The sequence below is a fragment of the Protobothrops mucrosquamatus genome, unplaced genomic scaffold, assembly GCF_001527695.2.
Source record: "Protobothrops mucrosquamatus isolate PMUCROS unplaced genomic scaffold, P.Mucros_1.0 scaffold1123, whole genome shotgun sequence".
NCBI classification, from domain to species: domain Eukaryota; kingdom Metazoa; phylum Chordata; class Lepidosauria; order Squamata; family Viperidae; genus Protobothrops; species Protobothrops mucrosquamatus.
In genome coordinates, this window is record NW_015387341.1 from 216,076 (window position 1) to 238,356 (window position 22,281).

General features: G+C 53.1%; 1 protein-coding gene across 1 annotated transcript; it reads right to left on the bottom strand.

The window, feature by feature from the left end:
- Positions 1-1,175: 1,175 nt before the first annotated feature.
- Positions 1,176-15,689, bottom strand: VWA5B1 (von Willebrand factor A domain containing 5B1). Its single transcript, XM_029284927.1, has 20 exons — positions 15,551-15,689; positions 15,222-15,368; positions 14,578-14,800; positions 13,609-13,754; positions 12,510-12,641; positions 11,867-11,991; positions 11,284-11,460; positions 10,781-10,891; positions 10,167-10,369; positions 9,710-9,824; positions 7,449-7,634; positions 7,050-7,257; positions 6,668-6,861; positions 5,313-5,505; positions 4,509-4,853; positions 4,227-4,364; positions 3,363-3,437; positions 3,013-3,073; positions 2,536-2,659; positions 1,176-1,862 (listed from the first exon to the last, which is right to left on the bottom strand). The coding sequence occupies exons 1-20, from the start codon at positions 15,687-15,689 to the stop codon at positions 1,176-1,178; spliced, it is 3,729 nt and encodes a 1,242-aa protein (XP_029140760.1).
- Between the last annotated feature and the right edge of the window lie 6,592 nt (positions 15,690-22,281).

A 22,281-nucleotide genomic window follows, 5' to 3' on the forward strand; every position in this document is an offset into this window, starting at 1 on the left:
TGTGTGTGTGTGTGTGAGAGAGAGAGAGAGAGAGAGAGAGAGAGACTGTGTGCCTGCAAGTAAATGCACCCTCAACCCCTTGTTTTGTGGGGTGAAAAGGAAACCCACAACAAGGTGATTCAGATGAGACACAAGCAGGAACCGCAGCACAAAAAATTACCAAACAAGTTTGAAGGGACCTTGGAGGTCTTCTAGTCCAACCCCCTGCCCAACAAGAGACCCAGCCTAGACCATTCTGGACAAAAGGGTGCCCAGACCAACCCCCCTTTCAATGCTTTTTCTTGGGAGTATTTGGGGGCTTAACAAACCCACGTACACACTCTTTTTCAACAGTTCTCGGTTTATTAAGCCACTGAAGCAGCCACAAATGAAAAAAATAGTTAAGAAACCAGCAAAGAGACCAAAAAAAAAGTGAAACTGAAGATAATCCTCGCTGCTAACTTTGTTAGAATGCTACGCAGGGCGAGGAGTCCTTCCTTCACATCAGATGTTGCCCTTCTTCCGATGCCCACATGGGGCACGACTGAAACTAGCAATCAAAACGTCGACGGAGGAATTTCTTTAGCAATTGGTCGTGTTTTTTTCCTTTTTCCTTTTCAATCTTTGCTTGCCCCCCTAGCGTTTCTGTGTTCCCCCCTTGCCACTTGGGCCCCCCCAGACTCAGCTGTCTCCCCATCGGCCAACCCCATGGACCGTCTTTCCTGTCCCAGCTCCGGGACCCTCCTGGCTTTGGAGAAACTTTTTCCTGAAAACTTGAAGTCCAGCCTGGAGGGGTCCAGAGGGCGGAGGGGGCACTTTTCTGGTGATCTTCCTCCCAGTGAAGCACAGCCACAACCCCCACCTCAGGGAACACAACCACTGCGGGGGCTTTGCATGCTCAGAAGCACAATACAAAATGACGCAGAAGGTCCACACTTGAACAGCAGGACAAGAGAAAGACTCGGGGACGAGGCTGGTATCGGGGAACCCCTCAGGCTGCCCGCTCCGACCTTCCCCAGCCAGGGTCCTCCGGATGCGTCAGATGCCAGCTCCATGCGACGCAGCTGGAGGAAGATGGGAGATGGAGTCCACTGGGATCCAGAGGCGCCCCTGGCATCAACCGGACGGCCACTACCCTGGCTGGAACTGGGTGGAGCTGGGGCCTTCAGGCCTTCCTACCTCTGCTCACCCTCTTCCTAGACATCCTTCGGGTTGTAACACAACAAGTTGAACTGCAGATTTTCGTTCCAGTGCCGGAGCAGCACAAACAGCTGTTGAGCAGCTGTTTTGAGGGCCAGCAGGTTTCGCCCTTCTGGGATGTCCTGCTCACCGAGCCACCGGCTGGCCTTGGCGGCCACCAGCTCCCACTCAATGAAGTAGGAGGCCGAGCTGTGCTCCAGCCATGCCAAGGCCACCGCCGTGGCCCAGAGCATCCCCTCGGGATCGGCCTGCTGCTGGAGGCCAACGTTGAAGAGCCACGCCTGGAGCTCGGAGGTTTCCGTCTCTGAGCCTCGGCCGCTGTCGGGCGGGGACGGGCCGCTCTCTGGGGTGGAGAAGCTCTGGATGGTGATGGAGGGAGGGGACAGGCTGCCCTCGGCCTTGGGGACTCGGGAGGAGCTTTCTGCTGGGCCTCCAGAAGGATGTCCCTGCAGGGCAGCCTTCTTCTCAGCCTCTTTGTGGAGATGTCTCTCTGGAATATCAGCCACACTTGTGCCCTTGGCTTCTCCTGGACCTTCCACTTTCCTGGAGCTGGTGGAAGGGCTGAGGTCCGTGCGGTGGCAAGCAAACGGCGAGGTCCACCTGAGCTTCTCCAGGGGGATGTTGATGGCCTCAGAGAAGGCCTTGTTCAAGAGGAAGGAGCCAGAGGCCAGCTGGAGAGACACCTGAGGAGAAAGGCGGAGGAGAGAACCTCAGTGAAAGTGTTCTTTCATCTCTTAGAGGCTATGAACTTCTCACAAGCACAGGGCAGAAAAAGCTGAGAAGTGGTTCCTCAAGTCCAGCTCCATGTTAGTAGCCGGGTTTTCCTCAGCAAGCCCAGCTAGAAGATCTCAAAGCATTCATCTGTTGCTCTAGTTCTCTCCCCACGTCAGAATCGGGGAGATGGGGAAGCTATCTTTGGAGACACATCTGAGATTTGGAGAAGGGGTATGGATTCTCTTCTGAAAGGACTCTCCTGGTGACCAAGGCCAGCCCCCAACAGCAGAAGCTCAAAGGCCAATTAAGGTTGCTCAGTCCCCAAACATAGACCTGATGGAGAACCAGGTTTCTGAAAACTAGGATGGAAACACACAGCCCAGCATTGGGCATCAGTCTTTGGATAAGACTGATTTAAGGTGTGAACTGCTGTATCCAGTTTGAACCTGCTTTGTAGCCTGTTTTGGTTCAGACCCAGTTCCTGGGAATGCAACAGAAATAAATTCACGTGCATTTTTCCCTCCCACCTTCCTGTTTAGTTCGAGAGACAGAGAGTTTGGGAGAAAGGAAGATCTCTTTCAACTTCCTCAAAACTAAATTTCTCGGACAGCCCCGTCTCTCCCCACCACTCAGCCTGCTCACCAGTGGCAGATAATCAACACTGTCGTTGTCATTTTCCAAACTGAGCTCGTTGCTCTTTGCGGGAAATTTTCCCATGAAACCCCGGGCAGCCTTGGTCAGCAGCCTGGTTTTGTTAAACGTCAGCCTGGATGAAGAAGAAACCAAACCAGAACATAAACAATTACACAGCGAGTCCCATTTCTCCCCTGTGGTGTTTTTTTTTAAATCAAAACATCCCTCATTCTAACCAAATGAAACTCAAATGCTTTGAATGTAATCAATATGGGAAATGTAATCTTTAGACAATTCGGAGAGGGTATAAACCCTACTTATCGCTAGGACGCTAGTAACACTTAATACCAAAATTTTAAGAAGAATTCCTGACAGTTTTTCTGAAAGTTTACGTAGTATTTTCCCCTGTTCTTATATAGAGTTTGCAAACAGTGAGTAAGGAGCAACCACTTTCAGAGAGAGTCGGGGAGAAAAAGCGAATTTTACCTGGCGCCAAAGAAGTTTTCAATGGACTTTTGAGAGGAAACAGATGGGCTGCGTAGTGACCCTGTAAAGACAGAGGTGAATGCTAGCAATGATGTAGGGTATGAATTAGAGTAGGGGTCTCCAAACCTGGCAACTTTAAGATGTGTGGACTTCAATTCCCAGAATTCCTCAGTCAACCATGCCGGCTGAGCAATCCTGGGAGTTGAAGTCCAAAGTCCAAAAGTCTTAAAGCTGCCGAATTTGGAGATCCTGAATTAGACCAATCTTGATTGCCAATGTTCTGGCGCATAATTGTTTCTTTATTAAATTTATAGACTGGGGGAATAAATGCTTTTTTTTTTCTCTCCTACCGTCTGGAAAACTGTGGCGATCCCTCCCAGAGGAAGGTAGTGAGCCAGAAGGAGACAAAATGTTCTCTTCTGCATCTGGAATGGGAAAAAAGTGGCCCCAAATCAGACTTTTGGTGCTTTCTGAACAGAAACTTTTGTTCAAATAGCTAAATTTTGGTGCACAGCATAACTCTGAATAAAATTGGTTAGCTGGAAAAGGAGCTACACCCTAATGTTTGGCTCCTTTTTCTCCTTCTGATCTCCGTTCCTTTCCCTCCAGAGCTAAGGAATTAAGCCGAGGGCCACGCAGAATTAACCCCTTTCTCCTGGAACTGTCCCCCCATATTTTGAACCCCAATATCCAGGGTGAACCTCAGAGAGGAGCGTTCAAGACCAGGGTGAAAAAAAAGTGCTCCAGCCACGCTCTTACTTGCACTGTGTGGCCCACCGTCTACTCCGTCATGAATCCGCCCTGAGCTAGCCGAGAGTCTTCGGTGCCGTCGGCTCTCGAACCTGGAGCCCGGTTGGCTGGACGACTTCATCAGCAGACCTCGACAAAAGACAGGGACAGGTCCATCTCAAAAGGGTTCAGAGGACCAAAGACTTGCTTTAATTCAAGGAAATGTTTTGGACCGATATGTTTTGGTCTCCTTCAAGGGACACCAATCTGGCACAAGAAGAAAAAACTCGGTCCTCGACTAATGTCCAGAATTTCCAGGTGGTTCTTAAGCGAGTCACACCCTATTTTGTGATCTTTTCTGGACCATGCTGGCTAGGGAATTCTGGGAGTTGAAGTCCACACATCTTAAAGTGCCCAGGGTGGAGAGACATTACCTGGGTTTTCTAAGGCCAAGGCAGCATCTTCACAAGAGCCGTGAGCCTCACCTGTACGGGGATATTTAACAAGGGTTGGCAAATAGCTGTTGCTGCTCAGGTCCACCGGCACAAACACCGTGAATTTGCTGATCACGTTGCAGGATTTGCTGGCGTGCACGGCGTTGGCTTGGTACCGCCGCCCGGACCCTGTAGAAGGACCCAAAACACCAGTAAAATTGCCTATTAGCTGGATTCAGGATATTTGCCCATCTTTCTAACTCCCGTCGCTTCTGCTGCTGAAAAACCAGCGATCGATCGATCATAATTTAATTCAGAGGTGCCCAACTATACCGTGCTCAATCTCAAATTCCCTCTCGGCCAGCTGCTCAAAGTCATGGACGATGGACTTGGCAGCCAGGTGGTGGAAAGTCTCATTCCAGATGTCTCCTCCTTCTTCTTCTTCTCCTTCTTCTCCCTGGCCCTTGTCTTCTCTGCTTTGGAAGAGGCCACTGAGGTCGAAGGTTATCTCCCACTTGACCGGTTCCCCGTTCTGGAGCCCCTTCACCAGGGCCTTGCAGAGCGACCTTCGAGACCCCCTCCAGCCACCACCGCCCGAGGAACCCGGTTCCGGATCGGGAAGGTCCCAATCCGAGGCGGACTCTGTTTCAAAGTTGAAGGAAGGATGCTGGGCAGACTCTGCGAGAAACGTCAGAGAGAGGATTATGCGTGGTGGGAATCCATGAGCCACCTGGGGTTATCTGACCTGCTTTCTGGGCAGGGGGTCCTTGCCCCACTCTGGAGAGCCTTACAAGGGGAAGTAAGACATTCTCTGCTCCTTTGCCCCCCACCAATCCCCCCGCCCCCAAACTCTCCTCTCCTCTACAAGAAATCTTGAAGGCAGTTTTGTAGAATGAGAACTTGGAAAAAAACCTGCAGGGTTTCTGCACGCAACACGAAGAATGGCCCAATTTGTGAGAGGCTCACTTTGCAAAGGGCTCCGTTCTCCCCATTTGTGTGTGTGTGAATGTGTACATTCCCAAAGCCACCCAATGAGGGGTCCTTGTGGTTGCCTTGTTGGGTCACCCGGGGTCTACAAGCCCACATCCAAGCTCAGCGAGCGTCTGAGAGTCAATGCAAGCCATCATTGCAGCTTACCCAGTTCTCCAGGGCTTCGGCTGTCTGAAAACGTGAACCCCGGAAGGGAGTTGGTGTCTTGGGACCCCGGTCCTGTCCCCACGGCTGCCTGCGTGGGGTCCCGGTGCAGCTGTCGCAGGTCCTGGAGCAGAGACGGCCGCCGTGCACCCACTCCTCGGATCTTGGTTGCTGGGGGGCAGCTGGCTGTGAGAGGCTGACCAGAGGGAGACACTTGAAGGGGGGGAGATGCACGGAGGGAGGGGAATGGGAGATTCCCTGATCCAGTTGCCTGGTAACCACAAGCAGAACCCGGGGACAGTTTTGGGGGGGGGGATTTTCGTTGTACGTGTGTGCTCAAAAGTCCACAGGTGGAAGTTGGAGAGAGGAGCTCTCTCTGGAGGCAGCTCTTGTGCCTCGGTTTCCTGTGCAGAATGCAACAGGCTGGCAGGGACTTTGTGCCGCGATCAATCGTGTGGGATTTACAAGCAACTTCAATTTCCTTGAGGGTCTCTTTGTGGGTGTAATTGGCAACACAAAACCCGGCCAGACGGAAAGCAGCAATTTAATAAGGTGATCGCCCTAACTCAGAGGCAGGGGGGCCTTCGGAGAGGCCAGCATCCACTGGAAGCCATTCAGTCTCCTGCCAATCTCGCCCGGATGGGGCTCCTCCGCTCCGTGTGTTTGTTTTAAGGCTTTTGCACAAAACCCAGTGAACTCCACCTTGGGTTGCTATAGAAACCTTTGCTCTCACAGACCGGTCCTGCTCTCTGGAACCAGCAGAGGCAGCTGGAGTTGCAAGGCGGGGGGGGGGGGCACTGCCGCCTGCCAATCCCAGAGATAACATCGATGCCCGTCATGCTGGCACATCTAAGGCTGCGCAGAAATGGAACTGCTCTGCTCTTCCTTTGTAGATGTCTCTTTTTCTGCCCAGTTTTCCTGGAGAATGGCTTTCTCCCACATTTCCCTGGGGGGGGGTGGTGGTGTACAATTGGCTGGGAGGGGCCGGGAGGGGCTGCTTGGTTTCTGCTGCTCTCTGGGTCTCTCTGTCTGCAGCCTTCCAAGTCCTACTAAATTCCCTGAGGCTGTTTTCCCATTTGGGAAAGAGAAACCACATCCTCCTGCAGAAGAATTGCACCAGCATTTGTGCCTCCACAAAAAGAGTAACAGGATAATAATAGAGAGGGAGGGGACAGTTAGGGAAACCTCTGATTCTCCCAAGTTTCTCCCAAGTTTCTTCCCAAAGATTCTCCCAAGTTAGGAAGGTTTTCAGCCCGGTGCACAAGAATGTCGTGGGGATGTACGTCCTGCAGGTCTGCTGAATTTGCCCTAGGCGACCCTTTCAAAGCCCGGGAGGGCAGCAGCGGGGATTCTCTCACCTGAAGCTCCCCCTGCCAGGGCTGAGCGCCTGCAGCGATCTGGCTGAGGTCCTGCAGGTGGGCTTTCCGGAGGGGATTTGCCCTCGGCACAGAGCCGGAGTCACTGGCCGTGGGGAGCTTCTGGGGAGGCTCCCAGTCGGCAACCTGACTGGTGCTGTAGGCCCTTCGCTGGGATGTCGTTACGGGGTCTAAGCCTGAGGGAACACAAAGCCTCCGTTTATGCAACTAAACAACAGATTATCCACACTCTTATCTTCCCATCCATAAGTTCAATGTTCTCCAGTTTACTAAAAAAAATAATAATCAGCAAAGCAAAGGAGTAAACTGGTGAAAATATTGGCAACGTCGACAATTCTAGGATACGACCACCGTCCAAGCCCACCTGAATCTATGTCCGATTCGCTTCCCATCTCTCCGCTGCTCCTCTCCGAAGGAAATCCACTTCCGGGGTCCTTGGTGACCTCCCAGTTCTCCAGCCCTCCTCCTCCTCCTCCTCCTCCTCCTCCTCCTCCTTCTTCTTCTTGTGAATGGAAGAAAACAGAGCTCCCTGACTCTTGCGAATGCAGCATGCTGTAACGGCGTCTCTTGTCCTGGGGAGAGAAGGTCAAGTGGGCAATGCACTCGTGGCTCAGTGGTAGAGTAGCAGACGCTTTGGGAAGCTGACTGAGTCCGTGGAAACCATGTTGGGACAGCTCTTTCCATTCTAGATCAAGGGATTAACGGCAGACCATCAAGCGTGGACCTTAAGAGTAGCGGAAGTCCATCGGTTGTGGCCACTCACCAGCCGGGGGTTAGAGACATACAGGGATGTGTCGCACACAATGCTGTAGGCCACCAGACGGTCTCCCGGGAAAAGGCAGCTGGCGTGGACGGGCGAAATCAGGACTTCTGCCGTTTCGGGAAACACCCAATCTACGGAGACATCGCTCACCACTGGTGCCAGGGCTTTCTTCAGGGACCTGATCATCTAAAACCCAAAGAAATTTTCAGATCAGATGGTGGCCACCTAGACTGGTGCCCTTAAAGGCAGAGTCCCGATCAAAGTGACCCCCAGTCCAAGTAGCCACAGTTTTGACCGTTCTGCAGGGAAGACCACTTTATGAGGCCTCGCTAAGACCACACTTGGAACATGGCATCCAGTTTTGGTCTCTACAGTATAAAAAAGACGTTGAGACTCTGGAAAGAGTGCAGAGAGGAGCAATGAAGACGATTAGGGGACTGGAAGGTAAAACATATGAAGAATGGTTGCAGGAATTGGGGGGTTCTGACAGAGTATAGGGGTCCCACCCTTTCTCCAAAGCACCTGAAGGCAGGAGAAGAAGCAACGGATGGAAATGAATCAAGGAGAGAAGCAACCTGGTACTAAGGAAAAACTTCCAGACAGTGGAACGGCTGGCCTCCAGAAATTGCAGGTGCTCCAACGCTGGAGATTTCTAAGAAGAGTCCGGACACCCATTTGTCTAGCCTGGTACAAGGTCTCCTGCTTGAGCAGGGGGTTGGACTAGAAGACCTCCAAGGTCCCTTCCAACTCTGTTATTCTGTTCTATTACTTTTATTATAATGACACAGCAACAGAATTTTGCAAGGCTGACTGCACTCTCCCCTCCTTTATTATCTTCCTGACAACTGGGGAAGGGTTACGTCTGAGACACCGAGGACAATTAAATGCCTTCAGATGTTTCTGACGTCTGACGGCTCTGTGGCAGGTCTCCGAACACGGGCTCTTCTTAAAAAGAGACGTTTTTCTGATTCCGACCTTCCTGCTTTTGTAGTTCTGAGCCGTTGCAGTCCTTCGGCTATAAATTTCACCCTCCCTTCCCCAGCAATGATGTTTCTGACAAAACTCATAAACACCTCCTGCGCAAGTAGCTGGCATTTTCTGACCTTCAAACACGCCGAGAGGTCAATTGGTGCCATCTCTCTCTCTCTGCTGGTGCCCGTCTTTGATGTCAAAGATTCAGGAGCCGAGCAAGAAACATATATCATTATGGGGGGGGTGGTCTTTTATTCTCCCACCCCCCCTCCCTTGGCAGAAGGGGAGATGGAAGTACTCGGGGTTTGTGGCGAGAGGGACTCTGGAAGAAAGACTAGATCCATCTTTGATAGTCCTCGGAGTGGCTAGATTTTTATCTGGCAAGCTTTTCAGCTCACACTGATTGATCGAAGTAATCTACTGTGGAGTAATCCCGGGAGCTTGCAGTTTTCTTTCTTAGCCCAGGCCATCTCGCGGGGCTCTTATCGTGGGGATAAAAAGGAGGAAAAATCCTTTCATTTGCCGCCTTGGGGCCATTGAGATAAGGCAGGTTATAAAATAAAGGAATAAATAGAAATGTATTTGCCTTCTATTGCTTTGGAGAATACGTCCACCGCCTCTTCTCTGCGATAGCCCTTCAAACATTGAAAGATGCCAAAGATTTTATTTTCTCCGCCGCTCAGCTTTTCAGTCCAGGAAACGTGGCGGGGGGGGGGAGCGAAGCCCCGATTAGCAGTTTGTTTTTGCACAAATGTTGAGGCTTGAACTGATCAGCCCCCTCGAAACACAGGCCTGCCTCCCTTGCGATCCTTCCCAGGCAGGATGGAGGCCAGGAGAGGCATTCAAGGGAGAGGCAGACCTGACCTTGTTGAGGTGTCTCTTTAGAGGCAGATCTTTCGGACTGGTCTCTAGGAGGAAAAGGCCAGATTCTTGGAAATTTTCCTTGTCCCATAAATGCAGGAGAGAATATTGTGGCTGGAGGGTTAGGGTAATGATAGACCCTCCCTTCTCCCTCCCTTGTTTTTGCTCCTCATCCCCTTGTTCCCTTCTCCTTCCTTCCTTCCTTCCTTCCTTCTCTCTCTCTCTCTCTCTCTCTTTCTTTCTTTCCTTCTTTCTTTATTCCTTTTTGATAAGATCTGCATCAAATTAACCTTCATTCTTGGAGTTCAAATAAAAAGCCGTTCCTTTAAAAATGAAATGGGACTGGAGGGGAATGGTTTTTTTAAAATGCAGTGGGGATTTTTTTTCCCCCTGCGTGGCCTCAACTGCAACAGTCCAAGCGGCCCCACCTTTGGCTGCAGCCGCTCCCCTTCGGCCAGGAACTCGGCGCTCCCTTTGGTTACGGTGGCCAGGCCCTTCAGCAGCCTCCGGCAGGCGCTCTTGCCGATGCCAAAAGTGTAGCACCTGCAGCCGGAAGAGGAGAGGGCCTGGTGGGCAAGGAGAGCCACCCTGCGGCCCCCAGGGATTAAGGGAGGCTGGGGGGGTCTCTTATCAGGGACCCCCCGTGGAAAAACCAGGCTTATCTTTCTGCAAACTTTGCCCACAGGCTCAGCAAACCGGCAACTTGGCCCAAAGTCCAAAATGGCTTCGTTGCCTTGATGGGCTATCATGTCCGCCCTGTTCTCTCCTGGTCAGCTGTTCCGAGAAGGGCTTTGCCCGGCTGCCTTCTTGCACGGGGGGAGGGAGGAGGGAGAGACCAACCCCACCCCCAGGACTGGCTTCAGGCCCTCGGCCCCCCTGGCCCACCTGGTGGAGAAGGTGTGGCTGCGCAGGAGCGCCAGGATTTTGCCGGTGTTCCCCCCCGCCCCGTCCGTCAGCAGGAAGAGCAGGCGGGGGTGTCCCCGCTGGATGGGCTGCCGGAGCGCCCACTTCAGGGGCGGCAGGAGGTTGGTGCCGCCCATGTCCGCCCGGATCTTCTTGATGCTCTCGCAGGCCCCCGCCAGGTTCTCCTGCGGAAGAAGCAGAGGAGGGGCTCTGGACACGCCGAGGAAGGGGCGTTGGGCCCACCGGCTGACATCTGGGCAAGACCCCCCCAACGGGTGAGGATGAGGGAGGGGCTCAGTTGTGGCCGTAAGCCGAGGACTACCGGCATTTCAAAAGGGAGCAGACCCATCCCCAAAATTAGCTCTCACGTCCTGGCTGAGGCTCTGTTCACACAACAGGCTGGGTCTGATCCCCAAATTAACCCCAAATTTTGAGGTGTTTCCTCCACCCTGAAGCCTCAACTGACCGAGATGCCTCCCTTCTTCCCACTTTGGTTAACCAGCTGAGGTTAGAAGGAAGCAACAATGCGAACGCAACCCCTGCATCTACACAGGCGTTACAAGACCAGCATCCAGGATGGACCCCAGAAATGCCACCTCCGAGTAGGCCTGGCTGGCAGGGAAGACGGCCTTGAAGGTGGATCCGAAGCCGATGACGTTGAAGAGACAGCCCGGCATGAGGCTCTTGAGGATGACCACCAGCGCCTCCTGCAAAAGCCACAGAGACGTGACCTCAGGGGCCCCGAGGAGCACATGAGGGGTCCAAGGCTTTCACGCTCCAGGAAATGGAGGAGCCCTCCCCCTCCTCTCTGCAAACCCCCCTCCCTTCTAGCACTGATGATGTTCCCTAGTTTGGCCATGAAACGTCTGCAAGGAAACCACCCGGCTCAGAGAGCACCCAGGACCCCACCGTGATCGTTCTCCTCCTCCTCCTCCTCCTCCTCCTCCTCCTCCTCCTTCTCCTCCTCCTCCTCCCACAGCCTTTGGCACCGGTGACTTTTAAAGCCGGATTAATGAATGGTGAGTCACCGCAAGATTTTGGCACAGGCGGCTTCCAAGCTCAGGGAGGGCAGACGTGGAAGGGAAGGGGCACATCCTACCTTCACCCGAGCGATGCTTGTGCCAGCCATACTTCTGCTTCGGTCCACCAGAAATATGAATTCTCTGTGGGTCTTCCGGAGGTTTGGCTGCACCGCTTTCAGATCCGGGCAGAAGTTCAGCATGATCACCGGATGGTGAGGGATGTCCTTGTGAAGCCTCTTGCGGATAATTTCGGTCTGAAAGGACCAGGGAAGAGAATTTAAGAGGCATCTGGAGAGATTCACGGGAGGGGAAACTTTCTGGGGGGGCTGACTAGAGGATGGGGACAAAGATAGACAGACAGACAGACAAGGGAGCCGGAGGGCAGCGACAGGGGACAGCTGGGCAGAACTGGACCACTGCAAACAGGTTGGATGCAGAGACTGGCTGAACAGATTTAAAGCAAAAATTAAAGTAAAAACAGCCGCTCGCAGGGCTCACAGACCAGAATTCAACAATGAGAATCCTCAACTTTAAGTAGGGGTTGAAGAGCTGTGAACTTCTGGCAGAATCCGAGGGGGGCCTTAAAGGAAAAGAAAAGGGGGGGTGTCTTTGCCCCCAAAGTCCCTCCTCTGGCAAAGTCCCACACCTCCCCCTGCTCACCTTTTTCTGGGCGCTGGGGTCCTTCTTGGTGCCTTTGATGAAGTCGCTCCGCCCCCTCAGGTGCTGCTTGTACTGGGCAGGGGCCATGTCCCCCTCCTCCATCAGGACGTGGGGCATGTGGGGCTCTGGGAAACAAGGGGGGGTGGACGACGGGATAATCAAAGGAGGGGCATGCAGACCTCCCTGGAATTCTGCAGCTCTGACCCACCGATTCCCTTGTAGGGCAGCGCTTCATCTTGAAACGAGCCTTGGTTTTGGGCTCACGTTTGGAGGGTTGCTATTTGAAATTAGCCCAATAATCACAAACACACACACATCCCTGCCCAAATGTAAACAGGGATTGGCAGGGATGGTTCTCAGAAAATGGAAAAGCTGCTTATAACATGGAATCCTAGAGTTGGAAGGGACCCTGGAGGTCTTCTAGTCCAACCCCCTGATCAAACAGGAGGGCCGTTCATACAGAAGAACAGATGAATGGAACAACAGAACAACAGAATAACGGAGTTGGGAGGGACCCTGGAGGTCCTCTAGTCCAACTTGAAGTGTGCCATGTTTCTGTTCTTCCCCAACAAGGGAAGGACCCCCACTCACCCACCCACCCACCCCCCTCCAGGCTACGGAACCGAAGAGGTTTCCCACCTACCACTCGGGTGGATCAGGACCTCCACCGGACGGTCGAAGGTGTGTCTGTTGGCCAGGGTGATGGTGATGCTCTTGGCCGACCTGGCCGAAGGGTCGGCGTCCGCTCGGATCTCGTGCGTGGGGCTTTCCACCCCTGTGGACAAGAAAGTCCGGCTGCCCCGTGAAAAGGCCCCTGTGCGGTGGCCGGGCTTCTGTCTGATTCTGACTCCCTCCCAGAGTAATGGATTAGCAGCAAATATCATATTGCATCTCTTCGCGAGGCTTTGACAGCATTTTTAATTATTCTGATTACTTTGATTCATGCGGCAGCACGGTTTGAAGGCCGGCCCTGCCCTCATTTCCTCGCTCAGCCTTCGAGTGGAAATTTTCAAATTAAATTCCCATCCTGGCTGTTGTGACTCAGCAACGGAGAGCAGGGTGCCTCTTCACACATTTCACCCCACGTTTCACCCAGATTTACTTAGTTATTTAGTAGAATTTATATCTACAGACAGTCCTTGACTTACAATCACAATTGAGCCCAAAACATCTATTGCTTAAGTGAGACATTTCTTAAGTGAATTTTGCCTCATTTTACGACCTTTCTTGCCACAGTTGTAAAGTGGATCACAACAATTGTTAAAATAGTAGCACGGTTGTGAAGTGAGCCTGTCTTCGCCCTTGACTTTGCTGGTCAGAAATGGGACACCCCGGGACGCTGCGACTGTCATAAATGCGAGTCAGTTGCCAAGCGTCTGACCAGGGGGATGCTGCAACGGTCGTAAGTGTGGAAAACGGCCCTGAGTCCCTTTTTTCCAGTGCCCTTGTAACTTTGGACGGTCGCTAAACGAACTGGGGTAAGTCAAGGACTGCCTGCGTGAATTCTGGCAATATCAGCACCTTGGACAGTTCTCTCTGAATCCTTCTAAGGGGGATCTGCAGATCTTAACTCTGAGGGCGAAGGAGGGCCGCCTTCTAAGGGCACGGGTTGGCTGACCCCAGGGTCAAAGGGTCAACCGGGGTCAAAGTTCTGGGAGTCCGGGAGATGTTTTTCCTGCAAGGACTGCCTCTTATCCCCACCTCCTTGGCTAACAGCCCTTCCTTTGGATCTCCCGGCTGACCTGCCAATAAACACGGCCCTCGGATCTCCAGGGAGAAGCTGAATTCGTACTCCACGGGGTTGGTGGTCTCGGTTTCCAGGAGATGCGCCAGGCAAAATTTCCCTGCTTGTTCTGGAGACGGCGTCCCGCTGTAGTGCCTGTCCCTGGTGAGGAGAAGGCCAGAATATGTCTATATATGGAGGAGGAGGAGGAGGAGGAGGAGGAGGAGGAGGGGGAGGAGGAGGAGGAGGAGGAGGAGGAGGAGAACTGTGGGGTCCTTGGTGCTCTCTGAGCTTGGTGGTTTCCTCGCAGACGTTTCATGACCCAACTAGGGAACTTTATCAGTAATAGAAGGGAATGGGGACTTGTATATAAACAGACAGCAAACCCCACTAACCTTCTAACACTGATGATGTTCCCTAGTTGGGTTATGAAATGTCTGCAAGAAAACCACACAACTCAGAGGGCACCAAGGGCACCACAATCAAAGTGTGCTTTTGAGCAAGGCACAAACCTAGCTAAAACAGGATATTCATTCAGAGAAGAACTCACCAATTTTTCATCCCTTCCAAGATTCTCTCCTTTAAATGTTGGTATCCTAATTACTTGGCTTTTTTTTTTCCTATTCCACTACTGATGCATTAAGAATGTTCCCTGCTTTGTTTTATTTCTACAAACAAAAGCCTGGAATTTGGGATTTCTTTGTCTGTCTTTTTATTTAACACACGCCTTCCCCATTGTGAAAGGCCCCCAGAAGTGGTTTGATGAACTGCTGCTTATCCAAGATTATTTTCCCATTTTCAGGGCATTATTAGATTTTTCTAGGAAAAGGTCATCTGCAACTGCAATCTGACTTAAAAATGACTTTTTTTTCCCCTTGGATTTTCTCCTTGTCTTTTTCCTGTCTTAACCCAAGAGACTAAAACCGGTGAGGATCTGGACTCAGATTTGTCCTCGCTGCAACGTCAACGCAGAACAGGGGCTGCTTACAATGGAAGGGGGTGTCCAGAGAAGCCGGTGGTCGAATCGGTGGCTTTGTGGGGCACTCTGGGGGCGCAGACAGCCGGAAGGAGGACCCTGACGGCCCCGGTTGGGAGGGTCTGAAGCTCAGAGGAGGTGCTGATGCAGATGGACACGTCCACTTGGGAAGGAACGATGCCCACGTTGGCCACAAAGACGATCCTCTCCAGGTCTTCATCCAGAACTATGCAGCCTACAAGAAAGGACGTTCAGACGACCAAGGTCTGCTTAGCAATCCTTGTCTGCATTTCATTGAAGGCTTTCAAGGAGGTGTTCAAGATCTCTCTTTCTAAGGCAAGGGTCTTCAAACTTGGCAACTTTAAGATTTGTGGACTTCAACTCCCAGAATTCCCCAGCCAGCACCTGGGAATTGAAGTCTACAAGTCTTAAAGTTGCCAAGTTGGGAGACAGTTTTAGCTTACTGCCTCTAGTCTTCCGCAACCTTGCAGCTTCTAAACACGTAGCGTCTCAAAGCTTGTCCGTTATCTGAGGAAAAGGAACATTGAAATCCAACAGAGCAGGGAGTGATGGAGCATTATTTAATCTTCTCCACCCAACCGGGGCGGTGGGCACGATTGCCACCTTGCCCCCTCCCCTGGCCACGTCTCTCTCACCCTCCTCATCCGGAACTCTTCCGTCACCAAAGCAGCTCTCCTCCATTCTCGCTTTGTCTTTGATCTGCACCGTCAGCACCCGCTCGGAAATCACCGCTTCGAAGCCCACCACCGTTGTGTGTTCGTCCAGGGGGTAGACAAACAAGCCTGGGAAGGGAAGGCGATTTGTCAGCCGGTGGACCTGCCTACAGTTGAAACAAAACCTGCCCAAGTCGTAAGTCGAGAACTACCTGTAACTCTTCTGAACCCGGGACAGTTTGCCTCCCCTTCTCGTCCCTTCGTAATTGAGAAAGAGGAAGAGAGACTCGGAGAGAGGCTGCCACACCTACCTTCGAAAGGATGGTTCTCGGAGTTGTGGTAGGACAGGCAGGCAGTCATTCCAAAGGCGTAGCCACTGACGCAGGAGGTGACCTCCGAGGCAGCCAGAGGGAGGACGGTGCTGGTCGTCCGGTTGATCAACCCCGGCATCCTGGCGGCCGTCTCAGGATCGGAGCAGGAAAGGTCACCCAGAAAGGAACCAGGGACTCAGTTTCTCTCCTCTGAAACAGGAACAGCGCATCAGCCCTAAGATGGCCGCAAGCATCCGACCGCCGGGCCACGCTGGGCCGGTTGGTGGCCACAGAAAGAGTCCACGATGGAAAATCAGAGGGTGCTGGACCTTTGGGGTCCCGGGCAAAGCAGCTCCCCGGGCCCCAATGAATCTGCTCTGCAGTTCTCTTTAAAAAAAAAAAGAGTTTGAGAATCGGTTTCGGAGATCTTCTGGGGCTGTTTTGCTATTGGATGGGGGACATTTTACCAATGGGTCAGAATTGGCTTTCCTAGGGATCAAATCCCTCATCTGGCTACTGTGAATATTTTCCCTCCTCCTCCTCCTCTATCTAACGACGGGAACGTGCCGCTGTTTGTGGGGCATTTTCTGCTGCTGAAACTTTGCAACGCAACTCTTGGTGGGGGGGCTGCAACAGGGGAGGGGGCTGAGGTAGATCCAGCTGCAGACGGGCTCTCCTGGGATAGAAAGCAGAGCTGGGATGGCCGTGATGGGACCCTCCTGGAGAAGCCGGGTTTTTGCATCACCTGCCTCCAATTCTCTGGCACCGGCTGCTTTCATGCGTAAACGGACCCAGGAATGCTTGTTGCTCCAGATGGACCACAACAGCCACCTCAGCCCTGTGGCCGGTCAAGGGCAGCTCTTGACAGATGTGTCCAGGGATCGTCCCACTCGCTCTGTGTTCGGTTTCCTTTTGGCGAGGACGAGGACGAGTGATTCATCGCCAAAGAGTGTCGCTCTCTCCCAGGGTAATAAATCAAGGGTTTAGTCTTCCCAGTTGGAAGGAAGGGGGGGGGGGGTCGGAGACAGATTCTGCGTCAGCGGGGAGGGAGGGGGAGAGAAAGCGAAGGCGTTGCGAGTTTGAACACATTCATTCCCACGGTGTGCCAAACAGAATTCACCTCCAGGCGAACTGTTTTTCTCTCACAGTTCCTCGTCTTCTAGGATCTCTGGAGGGCCCCCACTGGGGTGTCCTCTCGCCCTTCGGAGGCCGAGGGGCCAAACTCACTGAAGCCTCCTTCAAATTGGGCTGTCTCTCCGGGGTGACCCTCGGGGCTGACCTCCATGTTTGGGGTAGAGAAACAGGCGAGGGCTGGGCTACTTTCATTTTTTTTTTTTTTGGTCCCTGCCTGGGAAAGCGGACAAGTCATCATTTAATCTGGAAGAGTTTAAGAAAACTGAAGCAATGGAGGGAGGAGCTCAATAGAGCCTCCCCTTTCAGGGATTGTCTACCACCAAAAGCCTAAACTGAATAAAGAGCAATTCCTGGGACCTTGTTGAATGCAAGCTGGTGTCTTTGGTCAGTGATGATGCCTCTCTTGGTCTTAGAGATCTTCACAGGCGGCTCTCGCCAACTGTCCTCCCTCAGAGAAGTCCCTCTCTCTGGGCTAAACCCCGGAAGGAAGGGGGGCCCACCGAAGAACACTCAGCCAGTCCAATCCTGCTTGCTGAGTCCATATTACTGGGCTCATTAATTCAGATTAAGCCAAGCTGCAAGGCTTGATTAGCCGCTGAATTACAGGATGAGGGTTTTACCGCAGCCAGCACCACCACAGCACATTTGACTGAAAGCAGGGAAGCGAGGCCTAATGTCCCGGAAGGAGAGGCATCCCGTCTGTTTTCTCCCGGCGGGACCTGATCGATCGGCAGGACTGAGAAACGAGGGGAGTCTCCTAAGAGGGAAGCCTCACCCTCCGTTTTTAAAACCACAAAGGGTGCTTCAGACACAACTCGGTTTGGCACCTTGGAAAAAGTGTGTGGTTTGCCTCAAAACTATGGGCTTTCCTGGTGACAAACACTTAAACATGTTAAAAGGATTCCAGGCACAGGAATTCCTTGACTTACACCGGTTCATTTAAAGTTACAACAGCAGTGAAAAAACTGACTTATGACCAGAATTTTGATCACACAACCACTTACAACCCCGTGGTTGTGTGATCAAAATTCAGTTATGCTTAACAACCAACTCATATTTATGACGGTCGCAGCAACCTGGGGGGCTCACATGATCCCCTTTTGCGACTTTCTGACAAGCCAAGTCACTGGAGAAGCCAGATTCACTTAACAACCGTGTGACTCATTTAACAACTGCGGCGATTCATTTAACAAATGAGGCACGAAAGGTTGTAAAAAGGGGCAAAGCCCATCAACAAATCTCTCGCTTAGCATGATCGTAAGTTGAGGACCGCCTGTATTCCAGTCAAACTGAGGTTTTCCAGAAGATGCTGGTGCACTAATTGTGTCTGTCGTTGTGTCCATGTGCTCTGCCTAGCAAAATAAGGACTCCTGCGTGAATCCGCGATGCCTGTTCTGATGTGAAGTAAGAGGCGATCTTATTTATTTATCAAGTTTATCGAATTTATATGCCACTCTTCCAGCCGCTGGAGGTGAGGCATGGTGAGCATAGGAACAGAACTGCATTCCCACGCTGGAGTAATTGCTGCGTGTTGCTTTCTCCCTTCTGCAGCTTCCCCAATCCTTCCTGGGCTGTCGAGCCCAGCCGGGACGGAGGGGTCCGCCGTAGGGGCGAAGCGTCTTAGCGGGACGCAATTCCGGAACCCAAGAGGGTCGCTTTCCAAAGAGGCTTCTGAAGGGGGGAGGGGGGCAAAGACCTGCCACCTCCAGGCTGCCCAAGACCCCCCCCCCGGCAGCAGAAGCCCCCGCCCTCCGCAAAGGGATCGGGTGGGGACCCAGAGAGATCTTGAAAGGATCAGGGCAGGCACGCAAGTTTGCGGGGCTTCGGGTGAAAACAGGACTCGGGTGCAAAAGACTGGGGGGAGCCGCTCTCTTGGCGAGGGGAGACCCCCACCTGAAGAGGGGGCCACTGTTGGGTTCAGCCCAAGCGCCCCCCCCCGATTCTTCTCTCCGGAGGTGAGGAGGGGGCCCCATCTTCAGCTCCCTCGCAGCCTCCGAAGCTGCCGCTGTTCCTTGCAAACACAGCTCGCCCCCCCCCCATTTACACACGCAGAGCCACAACTGTAGCTGCCGGCGGGGGGAGGAATGTTGTGTCTGAAAGCAGCAGGAGACCTGGAGCTAAACGGGGGGGGGGGCGCAGGTGGCTCTCTTTCTCTCTCTTTCTCCCTTTTAAACCAAGGCTGGGAGCCCAAGGCTTGGTGGCATTTTGCAGCCCCCCCCGTCCCTCCCCGACTTGTCCCAGGCTCAGCGCGGGGCGTCAAACGAAAATCGGGCACTTTTCTGGGGCAGGAGAAAGTCCCCGCACAGAGGCAATGGCGGCGGGGGGAGCCGGCAGACAGGACGGAAAAACAAACCGGGAGCGAAAGTGGCGACGGCGGGAGGGGGCGGCGGGGGGGCTGCTCTTACCTGGCCGGAGGGGCCGGTCGGGGGTCCAGGAAGGCTGCCCGCCGGGAGCTCCGCAGTGCCCGCCGGCTCTCCTGAACGCAGCGGCGGCGGCAAGTGGCCCGCGTGGGGCTGGCCGGGGGGCGAGGGGGGCTGCTGGCGACCGGGCGGGCACGTCTCCCCTGCCTGCGGCTCCTCTGCCCACCTTGCGGAGCGAGCCAGAGCGGGAGAGCTCGGCTGGCCGTCGGGAAGGACACGCGCGCACGCACCCGCAGGCGGGACAGGCGGGCGCAAAGCGGGTCGCAGCCGCGCGAGGAGCCCCCCCCCCGCACCGACCTCCGCGTGGCTCGGGCCGGCGTCCGCCGCGCCTCCGCAGTGCTTCAGTAAGAGCCCGGAGGGGAACCAGCACGCCCCTCCCCTGCATTTGGGGGCCGGCAGGTGGGACGCCCCCTCCCCTTCCACTCGGTTCCTTCCTTCACTCTCTAAGCGGTTTACAGAGTCAGCCTCTGCCCCCCAACCATCTGGGTCCCCATTTTACCTGCCTCAGAAGGATGGAAGGCTGAGTCAACCTTGAGCAGGTTAGGACCGAACTCCTGGCTGTGGGCAGAGTCAGCCTGCAATACTGCATTCTGCCACCAGGGCTCCCTCTGATGAGGGTCGGCTGGACCCTTCGGAGTCCTTGCAAAGTATTAGGGAGCCATGGACAACTCCGGGAGGACAGGAACCCCAAAAGGAGGGAAACTGCTTCTGAAGGAGAAATCAGCCCTCCAGGAAGGGTGGGGGACCAGGTAGGAGAGCAGGGGGCCGCCTCCTCAAGAGCCCCCATCCAGGTCCAGGGGGGGGCACAGCTGAGAAGCAACGGGCAGGAGTCCGAAGGAGGACTTTTAATGGACCTTGAAATTCTTTCTGGGGAGAAGGGGTGGAAAGATGCATCCCAGATGGATGAGGGGGCGCCCCTGCCTTTCTAATCCTACATGGCTTCTTGGGAAATTTTTAATAGCCTTTAATAACTTCCTGATCGAGCACCATAGGGATATTTGCTCGTCCGTCAGCCATCACAATTGAGAGAAGCAAAGTCCCCTGTCGGTTTGGATCCCTCCCTGCTTCCCGTCTGTGGGAAGGTCTCCTGAGACAGGAAAGGTCATTCTTGAGACTGAAGGACAGCAAGTGAAGGACGGAGACATCACATCGGACAGGACATGGATGTCCTTGGCGCCCAGCCCAGCTCCTGCTCATCCAGTGAGATCATGATTGTAGTAGATGACACCTCCAAGGGGAAAAAATAGCTCAAACTTTGGTGTCACGCTCCTTCGTGGCTGGATTCCTGTTCCCATCATCCCCAACCCTACTGACAGTTGAAGTCCACCCATCATAAAGTGCCCAAGATTGAGAAACACTGATGTAGGGTCAAATGTTGGGGAACGGCCATTTTATCTATAGCCTCAGCCATAATTGTTTGCAATTTATCCAAACTATGAAAATATTTTTTTAAATAAAGCTTTAATAGTTCAAGATGGACAGAAAGCATGTAGGCTTGGGAAGGGCAGGAAAAAGAGATGGTTGGCTAGAAGCGACCCATTTGAGGCCTCTCTAGCTTCTCACATCAATGTTTGGGGGTCTAAACAGTAATTCTAACTCAGTAACTCTGATAATAGAGGAACTCAAAGCTTAGCTCATCAATGACCAAACATAATGAAAAAATTGCAGTTTGGGTGTGAGGCACACACATAATTCAGCTCAGCAAAAGCTGCTTAAACTAACCATCGGCCGGGTCCCCACATTGTTGGCTTAATTGCAGCTTGTCAGATAAACTGGAGTTGGCTGCCTTCATCCTAAGCCCTAAACGGTGGCTTTCAGATTTTGACAGGAGAGTCTGCCCACTGCATTATGGTCAAAGCATAAACAACATCATAAATCAGGCTAAGGGTGTTTGGAAGACAGTTGCCCTGTTCGTTCTTTAAGTGGAAACATAATGAGGTTCTCTTTATTATCCCAATCTGTTTCTCCAGCCATCTGGCTGTCCTCCTCCAGGTCAAACGCCAGAGAAGGAAGACACCTCCGAGATCTAAGTGACAGAAAAGGTTATTTGAAGAATAACCAAAAGGAGAAAAAGCAGTATTTTTCAGTCAGAGCAACTTTTAAGATGGGTGGACTTCAACTCCCAGAATCCCACAGCCAGCATGGGTGGACCACTTCAACGCCCAGAATGCTGAACAATGTCCAGACTGAGAATCCTTGAGGGCCCTTGGTGCTCTCTGAGCTTGGGGGTTTCTTTGCAGATGTTTCATGACCCAAACTAGATGCCATCATCAGTGCTAGTGATAATGTTACCTAGTTTGGGTCACGAAATGTCTGCAAGGAAACCCCCAAGCTCAGAGAGGACTCAGGACCCCTCATTTCAACCCTGAGCTACCAATAAAGGTTCCCCTGCATGGGAATCTAGTGCAGTGCTTGAGGACAGACTCCTGGGTTAGTTTTTCAGTGGCTGGGTTGGCCAACTCTGAAGCCCAAATCCAGGTTAACAGAACCTAATGCCCAGTGCCCAAATTTGTGCCTGCTTCAAGCCACGTGCCAAGATCCTGGCTGGGATTTAGCAAGATATTGACCCCCAAAGCCCTCGAACCGTTTCAGCTATGTAGTGTGCTTTGTGAACACAATTCAAGTGGTTGACTTTTGGCTGGAGGAATTGAGCAAACGCAGGAAACTGTGTGAATGAACTGGGGTCCAGATGGTTGTGGGGAAACAAGCAAGCAGGTTTCCCAGCAATCGAGCAAGGATTGCACCCCGTTCAAGGTGCATCTCAGCGGGCATTTTCCTATTTTCCTTTGGCCAGCTCCGATCCGGCTGGCCGCAGCTGCTTCTTCCCCGGCTGCTGTGCGTGTGGCTCAGCACCCACACCGGCTCGACTGCCCGTTGCCATGGCAAAGGCTATGATGTCACCCTGGGAAAGCGAGACGATGATGAGACGGCGGGACCCCAAAGTGGATCCTGGCACAAAGGGGTCAGCACGGGAGAAGAGGGGGCAGATGAGAGGGAAGGAGGGAGGGAGGGTGGCTGAGCCTGGGGGGGGGGGGGAGTGAGGCGATGCAGAGCGACCCTGCCGGGCCATCCTGCCCAGCAGCAAATTCCCGTCATCAGAGATGCCAACAGCGCCGTCCAGGCTGACAGGAGGGAGAAGGGGGTCATGACCAGGAGGGAGAAGCCTTTTGCATGATG